This window comes from Apus apus, chromosome 1, assembly GCF_020740795.1.
Source record: "Apus apus isolate bApuApu2 chromosome 1, bApuApu2.pri.cur, whole genome shotgun sequence".
NCBI classification, from domain to species: Eukaryota; Metazoa; Chordata; class Aves; order Apodiformes; family Apodidae; genus Apus; species Apus apus.
The window spans coordinates 124,127,770-124,139,670 of NC_067282.1; the positions used below are offsets into that span (position 1 = coordinate 124,127,770).

Here is an 11,901-nt window from a genome sequence, read left to right on the forward strand (position 1 = left end):
CTCACATCCCTCACAGTGCCACAGAACGCAGCCCCTCTTCTTCAGGGTGGTGAGAAACTGGCACAGGTTGCCCGGGGAAGTTGTGGAAGTGTTCAAGGGCAGATTGGATGGGGCTCTAAGCAACCTGGTCTAGTGTTCTGGTTGGAACTAGATGATCTTTAAGGTTCCTTCCAACCCAAACCATTCTGTGATTCTATGAGGCTCAGTGCTGGTTGCTTCTCCTGGGTGCTCCTCTGTGTCTCCTCAGACAACCTCAGCTTTTCCTCATATTACCCCTGGACTCTGGATTGATGGGTCACATGAACCCTGGCTGGACCCCTGCCACAGACCCTTTCTTCATGCTGCCTGTGAACTGGCTGATGAGAAAAAGGCAAAAATCAGCACATATGAAAGACTAAAGATGGAAAAAAGAAACCCAAACAAACACACCAAAGGCCCAACATCAAAAAAGAGAAGAAAAAAAATATTCAAAAAAAAATTAAAAAGATCAACATGTTCTCAAAAGCCCTGAAACAATTAGAAAGAAGCTGTAAGAAGTGGAAACATCAAACCAAAAAAGGTAAGAGATGAAAGAAAAACATGAAGGGCACTTGCTGGGAAGTGTCTTCTACACTTTTTCCACTGTCTATGTAGAAGCGAAATTTGCAAGAAAAACAACAGCAGCCCAAAGAATTTCCACTAAAAGATGCTTAGAGCGGTGTCTCTGGTCCCTCCCTCCTCTCTCTCACCAGCTCACCCTGCCTTCACGTGCCCCTGACTTATACTGGTTTCTTGGTGGTGACGCATCTTCTTCGCGATAGGAGGAAGCCAGCTGCCCATCTGCAATATAAGGGCATTTAGGGAAATGCTTTGATCAGAGAGAGGCAGCTCGAGAGCGAGCACGTCCAGCTGCCCTTTGGCTCCTCCACCCACTCTAACATATCCTTCACCCCTGCTTCGTTTTTCCTGATCTCTTCAAGCTTCTGAGCTGATCAAGCACGGACCCAAGTCCCGATTCTCGCCTCTCCTGGATGCCACTATGAGGCAGATGTCCCCAGTGCTCTTCCTCACCTTTACTCTGCTGGCTTTCAATGGTAAGAGGCACTGAAACTACCAGGGAGGGCAAAGGAGGTCAGCAAGCTGACTCTGGGTCCCCAACAGGTCTAGAAGGGAGAATTAGTGCCCTTCAGAACCCAACAACGATGACCAGACGTTGCCCTCTGCTCCATGAGTCCCAGCCTTTGCTCAACCCTCCATCTCATTACAGCTGGCTGTGTCTTGCCGGGAATAGCAGAGGGTGGGAGCTGGGGGCAGAAAGTGTGGGCCACAGCAGGGAGTTCAGCCGTGCTGCCTTGCCACCTGAGCCCCAGGAAGATATGGAAGAGCTGGAAGCAGCTGCCTGACAAGACATCTGTGCTGTGGAAGCGGCATGGGAAGAGGTACACCAGGACCAAGACAGATCTGTGCCCTTGTGGGGGGACCAGGGAGGGTGGGAGACATTTTGAGTCCCCTTTCTCCTTACCCACATTGCCTCCTTCCTGCCTCCCACCCCCCTGACCTCACCTTTGCCTCTGGCACAAGCCGCTCACTTGTCCCTCTCCCAGCGCCCACCAGGAGCCACACGTGGTGCTGGAGGTGGGGTACTCTGGCCTTCAGAAGACAGCACTGCCCATGAGGCCCCGGGTGTCCATCCAGGCATCCGCCTCACGCAACGGCAACTTCTCCTTGCGGATCGACCCAGTGCGGAGCGAGGACGCCGGGCTGTACGAGGCACGGGTGGCATACAGCGTGGGGGCCCACAGCTGCCAGGTGGAGCTGGGGGTAGTGACAGGTAGGAGGAGGTGGAAACCCTGCAGAATGTTGATTTCAGGCGTGGGGAGGTGGGACGGGTTGGGGATGCTGCATTTGCCCGGGCAGGTTGGAGCACAGGCAGTGCGCAACTTCCTGCTGTCTGCTCTCAGCTCCGGGGAGAGGACTGCCCGAGGGATGAAGCTCGGGGCACAGAGGGACAGTTTGGTATTTCCCCCATGATCTCAGCTTCTCCTCTCTCCCCCTCCTTCACCTTCTTGCAGTAACCCTCAGTCCACCCAGCCCTGTGGTAGAGAACGAGCCCCTCCTGTTGAGCTGCAACTCCAGCCACCGGGCCAGCCTCCTGGAGACGCGCTGGTTCCACAACGGGCACCCGGTCCCCACCTCTGGGACCTTCTTCTCCTTGCATGGGGCTCTCTCCATCCCCCGGCCAGCCATGAGTGACGCTGGCTCCTGGTGCTGCCAGCTCAGATACTCTGATAATCTGGTTATTTCTGCCACGTACAACCTGCAGATTTTAGGTGAGCTCAGCCTCTCTGGTGCTACTCCAGCATCCCCAAGTTGCTCCCTTTGATGTGACTGACTTATCCCAGTGGCTTCAGCTTCCCAGCTCCTCCCCTGTCCTCACTTCCCAGGCCAGTCACCTTCCTGCAGAGCTCTTTCCAGCCATCACCTCACATTGTCCCCTCTCTCGAGCTCAGGTTTTGATGGCCCAGCCAACCCTGTGGTCTATGCTGCGGCTGGCTCTGCAGCTGATCTACCCTGCACCCTCAGCTACCTTCCCAGTGCCTTTGGGATCAAGGTGGTGACAGCCCACTGGAGCCGCCTTGCTGGAGGACACTTGCAGGACTGGGACATCCCCCAGAATTCAAGTGGCAGAAGCTTCCCCCTTCACCTCCATACGGTGGGACCAGGCGATGCAGGGCAGTACCGCTGTGCCATCTCAGTTGGCAGCAAGACCATCAAGAGGGACGTGACCTTGGCAGTGATTACAGGTGAGAGGAGAGACAGTGAGGTGCATCACTCCTCTGGGGTTCCCCACTGCTTGCAGCAAGCCTCCCAAAACATCAGTGCAGTGAGAGTGGGTTGCTACTGCTCGTAGGTTCTCACCCCAGAGTGAGAAACAAGAAACAAGGTCTCTGTTCAGGGCACTGCACTGCACTGAACTCTGCTGAAAGCAGGGGTTTGCCTGGGTAACTTGAATCTTCTTCTTGAAGCCTGAGGAAGACAAGGAAAATAAACTAGAGGAGGTAGAGAAGGAGGGGTGTGTTAGAAGGAGGGATGGAGAACAGATTTGGACCTGCCTGCGGCCTCTCCTGAGGATAGCTTCTTTCTCTTGCTGCAGTCACCCCAAGCATCCAAGGACCGGTTTCTGAGGGGTCTCGCTTGCTGCTCATCTGCAGCCTCACACACCCCCGGGGACATGAGCGTTTCCAGTGGAAGCACCTTGACTCAACCCCCACGAAGAGCAAGCTAGTTGTGGCCACCTCCCATAACTTGGAGAGCCATGGGTCCCAGATGAGCCCTACCTTGGAAATACCACAGGTGTCAGGAAAAGATACAGGCACGTGGGAATGCAGCGTGTATGGCCCAGAAGGCAGCCTGGGAGCAGCAGAGTACAGGTTGCAGATCACAGGTACTGTCCTGTGGCTTTGTCCCTTCCTCTCGCCCTACTCAATTCCCTGGCACCCTTTCCTCTCTCAGCCTCACCCCTTCCTTCTCCCCTTTGACTGCTTGGATCCCATCTTGCAGATATCCTGTCTTAGCTTTGACTGGTTCCTCCTGTTTCTCCTTCCAGTTCCCTGCACCCTTTTCCAGTTTGCCTCTCCTTGTGCAATCCCAGCCTTGCCCCAGTGCAAAATCACCATTTCTCTCATTCCTAACTGTTGTTCCTCCTCACAGGTGCCCAGGTCTCCAGCCCTCCCGCTATCTTCAGTGGGCAGGTTACTTTTGGGCTCACGCTCGTTCTCTTCCTCCTGCTTGCAGTCTGTGTTCTAGCTCTGGCCCTACAGAAAAGGGTAAGTGTCTGTCACTCCATTTCTGTTAGTTTTACTGGACATCGTCCCTTATTTGACCTTCCCCTGGGTACCCTAGAGAGAACAGTGAAATGTCCCAGGGACACAGCAGCCAGAGGAACAAGGGGAGTGGGATAGCCTGCCAAAGGTGTCACAGACACGTGGTGACATCTGTATGCTGGGCACTGGCAGGTCTGGCTAACCATGGCATTCCTCTGGGAGCAGGTCAGGCACTTCAGAGAAGGGCTAAAACCTCCCAGAAGACAATCACAGCCCAGCCTTGAAAAGCTTCTTGTTTATTCTCCCAGAGATCAAGCCATGCTGTAAGAGAGGAGGATTAATTTCTAGGCTTTTGGAGGTGTCCTCTCTCTTCCTGCTTATCTGGATACTTGGATGTAACAGAGTCTCCAGCTCCATATATTTGCCTCCTGGTCTCCAGATGCTGATCTCGATTGTTGCTGGCTGAGCCCTCACACCTCAGCTGGCTGCTTCTGCCAACTTACTGCCCTTTGTTTGCTCAGCTTGTTCCAGTGTCTCATCTTTTGAAAACTCTGCCTTGCCTTTTTCATCCCAAAGACTAAGCCAGGACTGATGCCTCCCCATCATGTCACTGGAAAAAACCATGCAAACAAGTCAGACCATTTCTCTGCAACTTTCATACTGCTTCCCTGGAAATGGATTACATAGTGAATTCTTCCTTCAGCGTTTCCCTCAGCAAACGCCAGTGGCTGGAGGCTGAAGACAGGCAGCATCAGAAAGCAAGATGGGCATTAACAAAACCCAGCACTGCGGGTAGTGCCAGAGCAGCTTGTGTCTGGTTCTTTGTCATTAGTCCTTCATCAGCACTGGTGGTAAAGGCTAATCTGAGGCAGAAATCTGCAGTTTCTGGGTAACTCTCTAAACTGTGCAAGTCCAGGACAGGATGATCAGAATCACCCTTTCTGGCCTAAAACCATGGAGAGAAACAACCCTTGACAGTGTAGCTGTAAAGCCTCAGCTAGCAGCAAATAGGAGACCTGGGTGTCCAGCTCTGTGAGCTTAAACAGCTCTCATCCAGTCAGGATATTTAGGGTCTCAAAGCATTTGTACGTGCCTTCATGGCCTTGCTTTACCAAGTAAGCAAGGTTCCTCTGTTGCAGCACAGGCCCTCCATCCATAGATGGTCCTCCTGCCCTTCTCTGCAGTCTCCCTGTTGGGCTCATCCTTTGTGAGACTGCAGATGAGGTGCCTTGAGCAAATATACTGGCTCTTGTTCTCTCCCTCTCCCTGCTGCCATTCTCTGAGATTGAGACACTGGCTGCTCCCCAGAATTCCCTTGGTGAGCTGTTGTCCACATATGAGGAATTCCAGTTCCCTGAGCCCACCAATGTACAGTTGGTACTGTTGCATTTCATTCAACCTGTCATTCAGCTTAGTGCTCCATTCTCCTAAAATATATGGGTCACGGAATCATGGAATCATGGAATTGTCAGAGTTGGAAGGGATCTCTGGAGATCATCTAGTCCAACCCCCTGCTAGAGCAGGGTCCCTTAGAGCAGATCACACAGGAACATGTCCAGGCAGGTTTTAAATGCCTCCAGGGATGGAGACTCCACAACCTCCCTGGGCAGCCTGTTCCAGGGCTCTGTCACCCTCACAGTAATGAAGTTGTTTATTCTATTTCGGTTAAACCTCCTGTTGACCAATTTGTGACCATTGTCCCTTGTTCTGTCACTGGACACCACTGAGAAGAGTCTGGCCCCATCCTCCTGACACCCACTCTTTAGATGTTTATAAGCATTGATGAGAGCTCAGACAGTGGGGCTAGGGCTCTTCCCTGGACAGAATGGGAGCCTCATGATTGCAAGTGGTAGGACCATGTCTTCTATGGCAGAGAGAAGCCCAGACTTGTGCCAGTCTGTGTCACTCCCATGCCTGATATTGCCCTTTTCTTCCATTTCAGGCACGGCGTCCTGCCTTTCCAGCACTGGAAGGGATGGTTGCAGTCACTGTGCCAAAGAAGGAGGTGGAGGAGAACCAGAAAGAGAAGATCCAGCAAGATGAATGCTGATGGGAGCAAGGACACTGGGCCTGGTCTGCATGGGAGGATGAACCTCTGGGTGCCATGCTGCAGAGAGATGGGCACCATGTGGACCTCTCAGGAGGACTTGGGGATGGCATGAACATAGCAGGAGGCCATGGGGACTCTGTACCTGCAGAGGGGCTAGAAGCTGCTTACCAGGGCAAGACTTCAGTAAGGTGGCAGGCAGCACAGCCACTTGGGAGCTATTGGGAATACTTGTCTGCTTCAGGGCCACTTCTCTCTCCCACCCTCTGCCCCTCCTTCCTGGTCTCTCTCCCAGCCTTTCACTGGCAGGACAGTTCAGTGCAGGAAGTGGCTGGAACCCAGCTCCCCTGCAGCCCTTTGGTGTTTCCTGCTCCCCTGCCCAGTTTCTTTTCCCTCTCCCCAGCACTGCCCTGCTCTTGCACTCATTCAGTGACAGAAGGGACCCCCCCGCAGAGGACTGCATATTTTGAGCATTTTATTTTTATTAGAAAACTCATTTTAGAACCCTAAATAAACCTGTCTGACAATAAAAACACCACACCAAACAAACCTGCTGGTCCCTTCATGTGCTTGTGGAGGATCATGCTTACTGATGGTGCCAGGTGTACCTCTGCCTGTGTGAAGCAGCTCCCGAGGACTTTGTTGCCTCCTCTTTCTCTTTCACTTCTCTTTTACTGAAGTTACCAAGTCATTGATATTCTGGTCGTGGGAAAGGGGAACTTAAATGCCACTCATAAGAAACAACTTTAGTCCCTCCTTTTTGCTGTGTTTCTTCACTGCCAAGCCAGCTCTTCATTATTTCAGCAGGAGCCTTAAGAGGTCTTCATGGTGTGTGGCCCTCACTTTGTCCCCAATGCCCTCCAGGATCCTCAGACTGTGAGTAGTGGAGCAGCACCCAAAAAGCCCAGCTAGCCCACTCTGGGGAACGCATCTGGACTCCACAGCGTCTCAGTTAGCCATGTAATATTCTGAAAATAATAGCAATTTCTCCACTAAGCCCTGGAGAAATGCAAGCAGAGGTGTGAGGTAGACTTGCCTGCTCCAAGTGTCTCATGCAAGTTCAGGCAGACACTGAAACAGAATGGCCATAAGGAAAGGACAGCCCAGTGTGGTACCAGGCATCTGCCCAGGCAAATGATGCTGCTGCAGTTTTTTGAAGTTGGGAGTGACCTGTCTGGCTCAGACTTCTCTCTCTGCCAGATGCTTTGGAGATAGAGAAAAGGTGGGCTAGCCCCAGTGAGGCTAAGGAGCGATCCAGTATTCAGCAGGCCTGGAGCAGCTCTGCTATGGAGACAGGCTGAGAGAGTTGGGGCTGTTCAGCCTGGAGAAGAGAAGGCTCTGGGGAGACCTCACAGCAGCCTCCCAGTACCTGAAGGGGCTACAGGAAAGCTGGGGAGGGGCTTTTTACAAGGGCTGGTAGTGAGAGGACAAGGGGGAATGGACAAAAACTAGAAGAAGGAAGATTCAGGTTAGACATTAGGAGGAAATTCTTTATTGTGAGGGGGATGAGACACTGGCACAGGTTGCCCAGAGATGCTGTGGAAGCCCCATCCCTGGAGGTGTTCAAGTCCAGGTTGGATGGGGCTCTGAGCAGCCTGTTCTAGTGAGAGGTGTCTCTGCCCATGCAGGGGGCTGGATCTAGATGATCTTTAAGCTCCCTTCCAACCCAAACCACTCTATATTCTAAATATACATGCTTGGCAGTGGTTTGCTCTCTCTTCTCTTGCACAGTAAGATGCTCTCTGCTCCTATAACACTTTAAGCATTGCCTATTAACAGCCTGGATTTTATCATTCCTCAGATGTGTGCCTGGCCTGTCTTTAAACCTCACTGTTTTCTTGTACTCTGACTTCCTCTAGCAATCAGCCCGTGGGTCTGCGTATTCACTGTAGGAAAATGGTTCTTCTTTATCAGTTTGGAATTCAAAGCTTTCTGCTTCCATAATCTGTTTTCTTTTCTCCTCTCACAAAGGCTGGAAGTAGAGGGACTCCCAACCTATCATTTTTCAGCTGATTATTATTCTACATCCTTTTATCACATCCTCTTTTTTGTATTTCCCCAGCCCCTCCTGACTCATTGCCCCTTCCGGCACAAATCCCAGATTTCAGGGACTTTCCCTGACAGTTCACTCAGGCTGGTCTCTATGTGTGCTCAACCGTCCTCAGATCCTTTGCTCTGGAAGAGAAAGCAGCAGTGCAGTAGGGGACCAGTGCTGGGAGGCACAGTGCCCTTTTGTGCATTACTTCCAACCTGTCCGTCATGGCTCCTGACACCTTCTCTGCTCCTCTGATTGTGGTTCCCCAGTGAACAGCACTGAGCTTGTACCCAGCTGCTCACTGAGACCTCACTGAAATGCCTCTCATGATGCCTGGTGCTCTTGCCTGACTTGGTACAGTGACAGTAGGTCAAAGCCTAGAGCTATTTATGCAGTTTACATTTGCCCTGCAGCTACATGACTTTGGGATACTGAATCCCATTTTCCTTCTTGCTGTGGATGAGCACAGCTTTCTTCTAGGTCTGCAAAGCTCTTGTCATTCTCCAACAGATTTCAGTACCTTCATGTCATCTACATACTTGGCCTTCTTGCTGCTTACCTCCTTGAACAGCAGCAACTCATGTCTTCACTCAGGTACTTTTGGGCCTCACTGCTGCTTCTGGTGACAACTGGCAGTTTAATCTTCCTCCTTGCTTCCCACCCCAGGGCCAGTCTCAGGGCTGATCCACTGCCCCGTTTACCCCTGCAGCTCCAAGGGAGCAAAGAGAAGGTGCAAGCTGTGCAAGGATGCAAAACACAAGCTGAGCACTGGATTGTTTACTGTACCACTGGTGCTCTTGCCTCATGACTCTTCACCAAGGTGATACCTGGAGCCGATTTGACGAGAGGCACTCATGCAGTTATGTACAGTTACACTGCAAGACCTGGGTAAGCAGTAGGCACCTTCAGAATCACAGAATCACCAGAGAATCACAGAATGGTTTGGATTGGAAGGAAGCTTGAAGATCACCTAGATCCAACCCCCCCTGCATGGGCAGGGACACCTCCCACTAGACCAGGTGACTAGACTAGACTAGACTAGATCAGAGCCCCATCCAACCTGCCCTTGAACACTGCCAGGGATGGGGCATCCACAGCTTCCCTGGGCAACCTGTGCCAGTTTCTCTCATACTGAAGAACTTCTCACCCTCACACTGAAGAATTTCTTCCTAATGTCTAACCTAAATCTCCCCTCTTCCAGTTTTAATCCATTACTTCTTGTCGTCTCACTACAAGCCCTTGTAAAAATCCCCTCCCCAGCTTTCCTGTAGCCCCTTCAGGTACTGGGAGGCTGCTATGAGGTCTCCCCAAAGCCTTTTCCTCTCCAGGCTGAACAGCCCCAACTCTCTCAGCCTGTCTTTGTATGAGAGGTGCTCCAGCCCTCTGATCTGTGCCAGGTCCAGAAACTACTTTCTTTGCAATGGAGAGGACAATGGTAGCTGAGGTGCACAATCTGACGCAGGTTACAGTGACACCATCTACAAAGGCTAAGAAAACTCATACATGGTGGTATATAAATACAAATTCCACCAGGTGAGAACGTTATCTGAAGCTTCACAGATGTTGCAACCTTGCTTTTGCAGCCCGCCTGGCACTTTACACAGAGGAGCGTTGCTAACAAAATGCGGGCACCAAGAAAAGTGAGAGGAATTGCCACAGAGCTGTTTTGTCTGACAGACCTCAAGGAAAAAATCTCAAAAGCCAGCTGCCACCAATGTAGAAATAACTGCCTATGGCCACAGGAAGCCAAAGGTTGGATCAGTGCAACACTAGGAAGTAAGAAAATATTTCTGTACTCTGGGGGAATCGAGATGGCATGAGGCAAATCAGTACAGCTGGAGCTGAAGGACCAAGGGTCTGTGCCTAAAGCAAACAAACCTGGAAATCTGTCCCAGGTGAAGTCAATAAGCAGGAGCAGCAAACAAAGCAATTGTCAGATGAGGAGAAGAGACCTGTTGCTTTTCCACAAGGATACAGGTACTGGTGCAAAAACTGGATAAATATTTTCAATGTACCAGAAGCAGAAATGTTGAGAAAAACACAGTAAATCCAGTGGATTCCCTTTTGGCAGAGGGGAGTGGCAAAGGAAGGCAAAGAAAGCACTATGCATCCAATTCCTTTGCATCTGACTCCTCCAAAAGGAATGGGAACAGGCTCTTTAATCCCAAATTAATCTGTTTTTTATAAAATGCTCAAGAGTTTCTACTCCTAGTTGTCTGTCTTGCTGGCTCAATGCAGCTCACTGCAGTTCTCAAAAGCTGTCACAGGCTGTACCTCTTAAACGGCTGCTGCTCCCACCTGGAGGGATGAGTTTCAGAGGGCCTTGCAGGAAGGGGACATAGGGCACTTGTCTGTGCCCAGGCAAAATGGAACAAGGTGATGCACAAGGGCAACTTTTGGAAAGACTCGTGTTTAGAATCATAGAATCATTTTGGTTGGAAAAGAACTTTAAGACCTTCAAATCCAACTGTTGCCCCAGCAGTGACAAGGCCACCCTTGTCCCTAAGCACCATGTCTACACATCTTTCAAGTACCTCCGGGCATGGTTGCTCCACCACTTCTCTGGGCAGCCTGTTCCAGCTCCTGACAACCCTTTCAGGGAAGAATTGTTTCCTAAGATCCTGTCTATACCTTCCCTGGCACAACTTGGGACCCTTTCCTCCTGTTCTACCGCTTGTTACTTGGGAGACCTAGACAGGCTGGAGACTTGGGCAGGGAGAAACCTGATGAAGTTCAACAAGGGCAAGTGTAGAGTTTTGCATTTGGGGAAGAAAAACGCCATGTACCAGTACAGGTTGGGGGCTGACCTGCTGGAGAGCAGTATAGGTGAAAGGGACCTGGGGGTCCTGGTGGACAGGAGGATGACCATGAGCCAGCAATGTGCCCTTGTGGCTAAGAAGGCCAATGGCATCCTGGGGTGAATTAGAAAGGGTGTGGTTAGTAGGTCAAGGGAGGTTCTCCTTCCCCTCTATTCTGCATTGGTGAGGCCGCATCTGGAGTATTGTGTCCAGTTCTGGGCCCCTCAGTTCAGGAAGGACAGGGATCTGCTTGAGAGAGTCCAGCGCAGAGCCACAAAGATGATGAAGGGAGTGGAACATCTCCCTTATGAGGAAAGGCTGAGGGAGCTGGGTCTCTTTAGCTTGGAGGAGACTGAAGGGTGACCTCATAAATGTTTACAAATATTCAAGGGTGAGTGTCAGGAGGATGGAGTTAAGCTTTTTTCAGTGATGTCCAGTGATAGGACAAGGAGTCATGGATGCAAAGTGGAGCATGGGAGGTTCCATGTGAATATCAGGAAATTTTTTTTTACTGTGAGAGTGACAGAGCCCTGGAACAGGCTGCCCAGAAAGGCTGTGGAGTCTCCTTCACTGGAGACATTCAAGACCCACCTGGACACGTTCCTGTGTGATGTGCTTTAGGTGACCCTGCTCTGCCAGGGGGGTTGGACTGGGTGATCTTCCGAGGTCCCTTCCAACCCCTAGGATTCTGTGATGACCGACCCCCACCCCACTACAACCTGCTTTCAGGGAGCGCGATAAGCTCTCCCCACGCAGCCTCCTTTCCTCTCCTTATTGAGGCGCTCTCCTTGTTTTGCAACCGCTGGGTGTCTTCCTTTCTTGCCACCTGGACAGCAACCCCCTTTTTCAAACGCAAGACCACTCAGGCTTTCGCCCTGAGGAGGAGGAGGCACCGGGAGTCTCCCCAAGACGCTTCGGGGGCCGGCAAGAGCTCCGCCGGGACCGCCCCGCTCAGCCTCCCCGCCCGTCCCCGCGCCGGGCTCCAGCCGCCCCGCAGCCCCGCAGCCCCGCAGCCCCGCCTCGCGGTCCCGGGGGGCTGCAGCACCGAGCCCCCCGCCGCTCCCTCCCGTTGGCCCGGGCTGCTGCCGCCATCTAGCGCTGCCGCGGCGGCGCGGAGCTCCGGCCCGCCCCCCGGTACCGCCCGCCCCCGGTACCGCCCGCCCGGGCTGCTCCCGGGCTGGGCACGCCCGCGGCTCAGCTCCCCGCTCGTTTGCTGCC

General features: G+C 52.2%; 1 protein-coding gene across 1 annotated transcript; it reads left to right on the plus strand.

Moving 5' to 3' along the window:
* Positions 1 to 1,003: 1,003 nt before the first annotated feature.
* Positions 1,004 to 5,858, plus strand: LAG3 (lymphocyte activating 3). The gene is made up of 8 exons (XM_051635935.1): positions 1,004 to 1,073; positions 1,247 to 1,418; positions 1,584 to 1,810; positions 2,052 to 2,309; positions 2,490 to 2,783; positions 3,134 to 3,424; positions 3,691 to 3,806; positions 5,746 to 5,858. The coding sequence occupies exons 1-8, from the start codon at positions 1,019 to 1,021 to the stop codon at positions 5,851 to 5,853; spliced, it is 1,521 nt and encodes a 506-aa protein (XP_051491895.1). The 5' UTR covers positions 1,004 to 1,018; the 3' UTR covers positions 5,854 to 5,858.
* The last annotated feature ends 6,043 nt before the right edge of the window (positions 5,859 to 11,901 follow it).

Bases quoted from the DNA above. Each gene is read 5' to 3' on its own strand.
- LAG3 (XM_051635935.1), top strand. From the start codon at position 1,019: ATGAGGCAGATGTCCCCAGTGCTCTTCCTCACCTTTACTCTGCTGGCT. The intron at 1,074-1,246 runs GTAAGAGGCACT...ATCTCATTACAG, and splicing joins TACTCTGCTGGCTTTCAATG to CTGGCTGTGTCTTGCCGGGA. The intron at 2,310-2,489 runs GTGAGCTCAGCC...TCTCGAGCTCAG, and splicing joins GTACAACCTGCAGATTTTAG to GTTTTGATGGCCCAGCCAAC.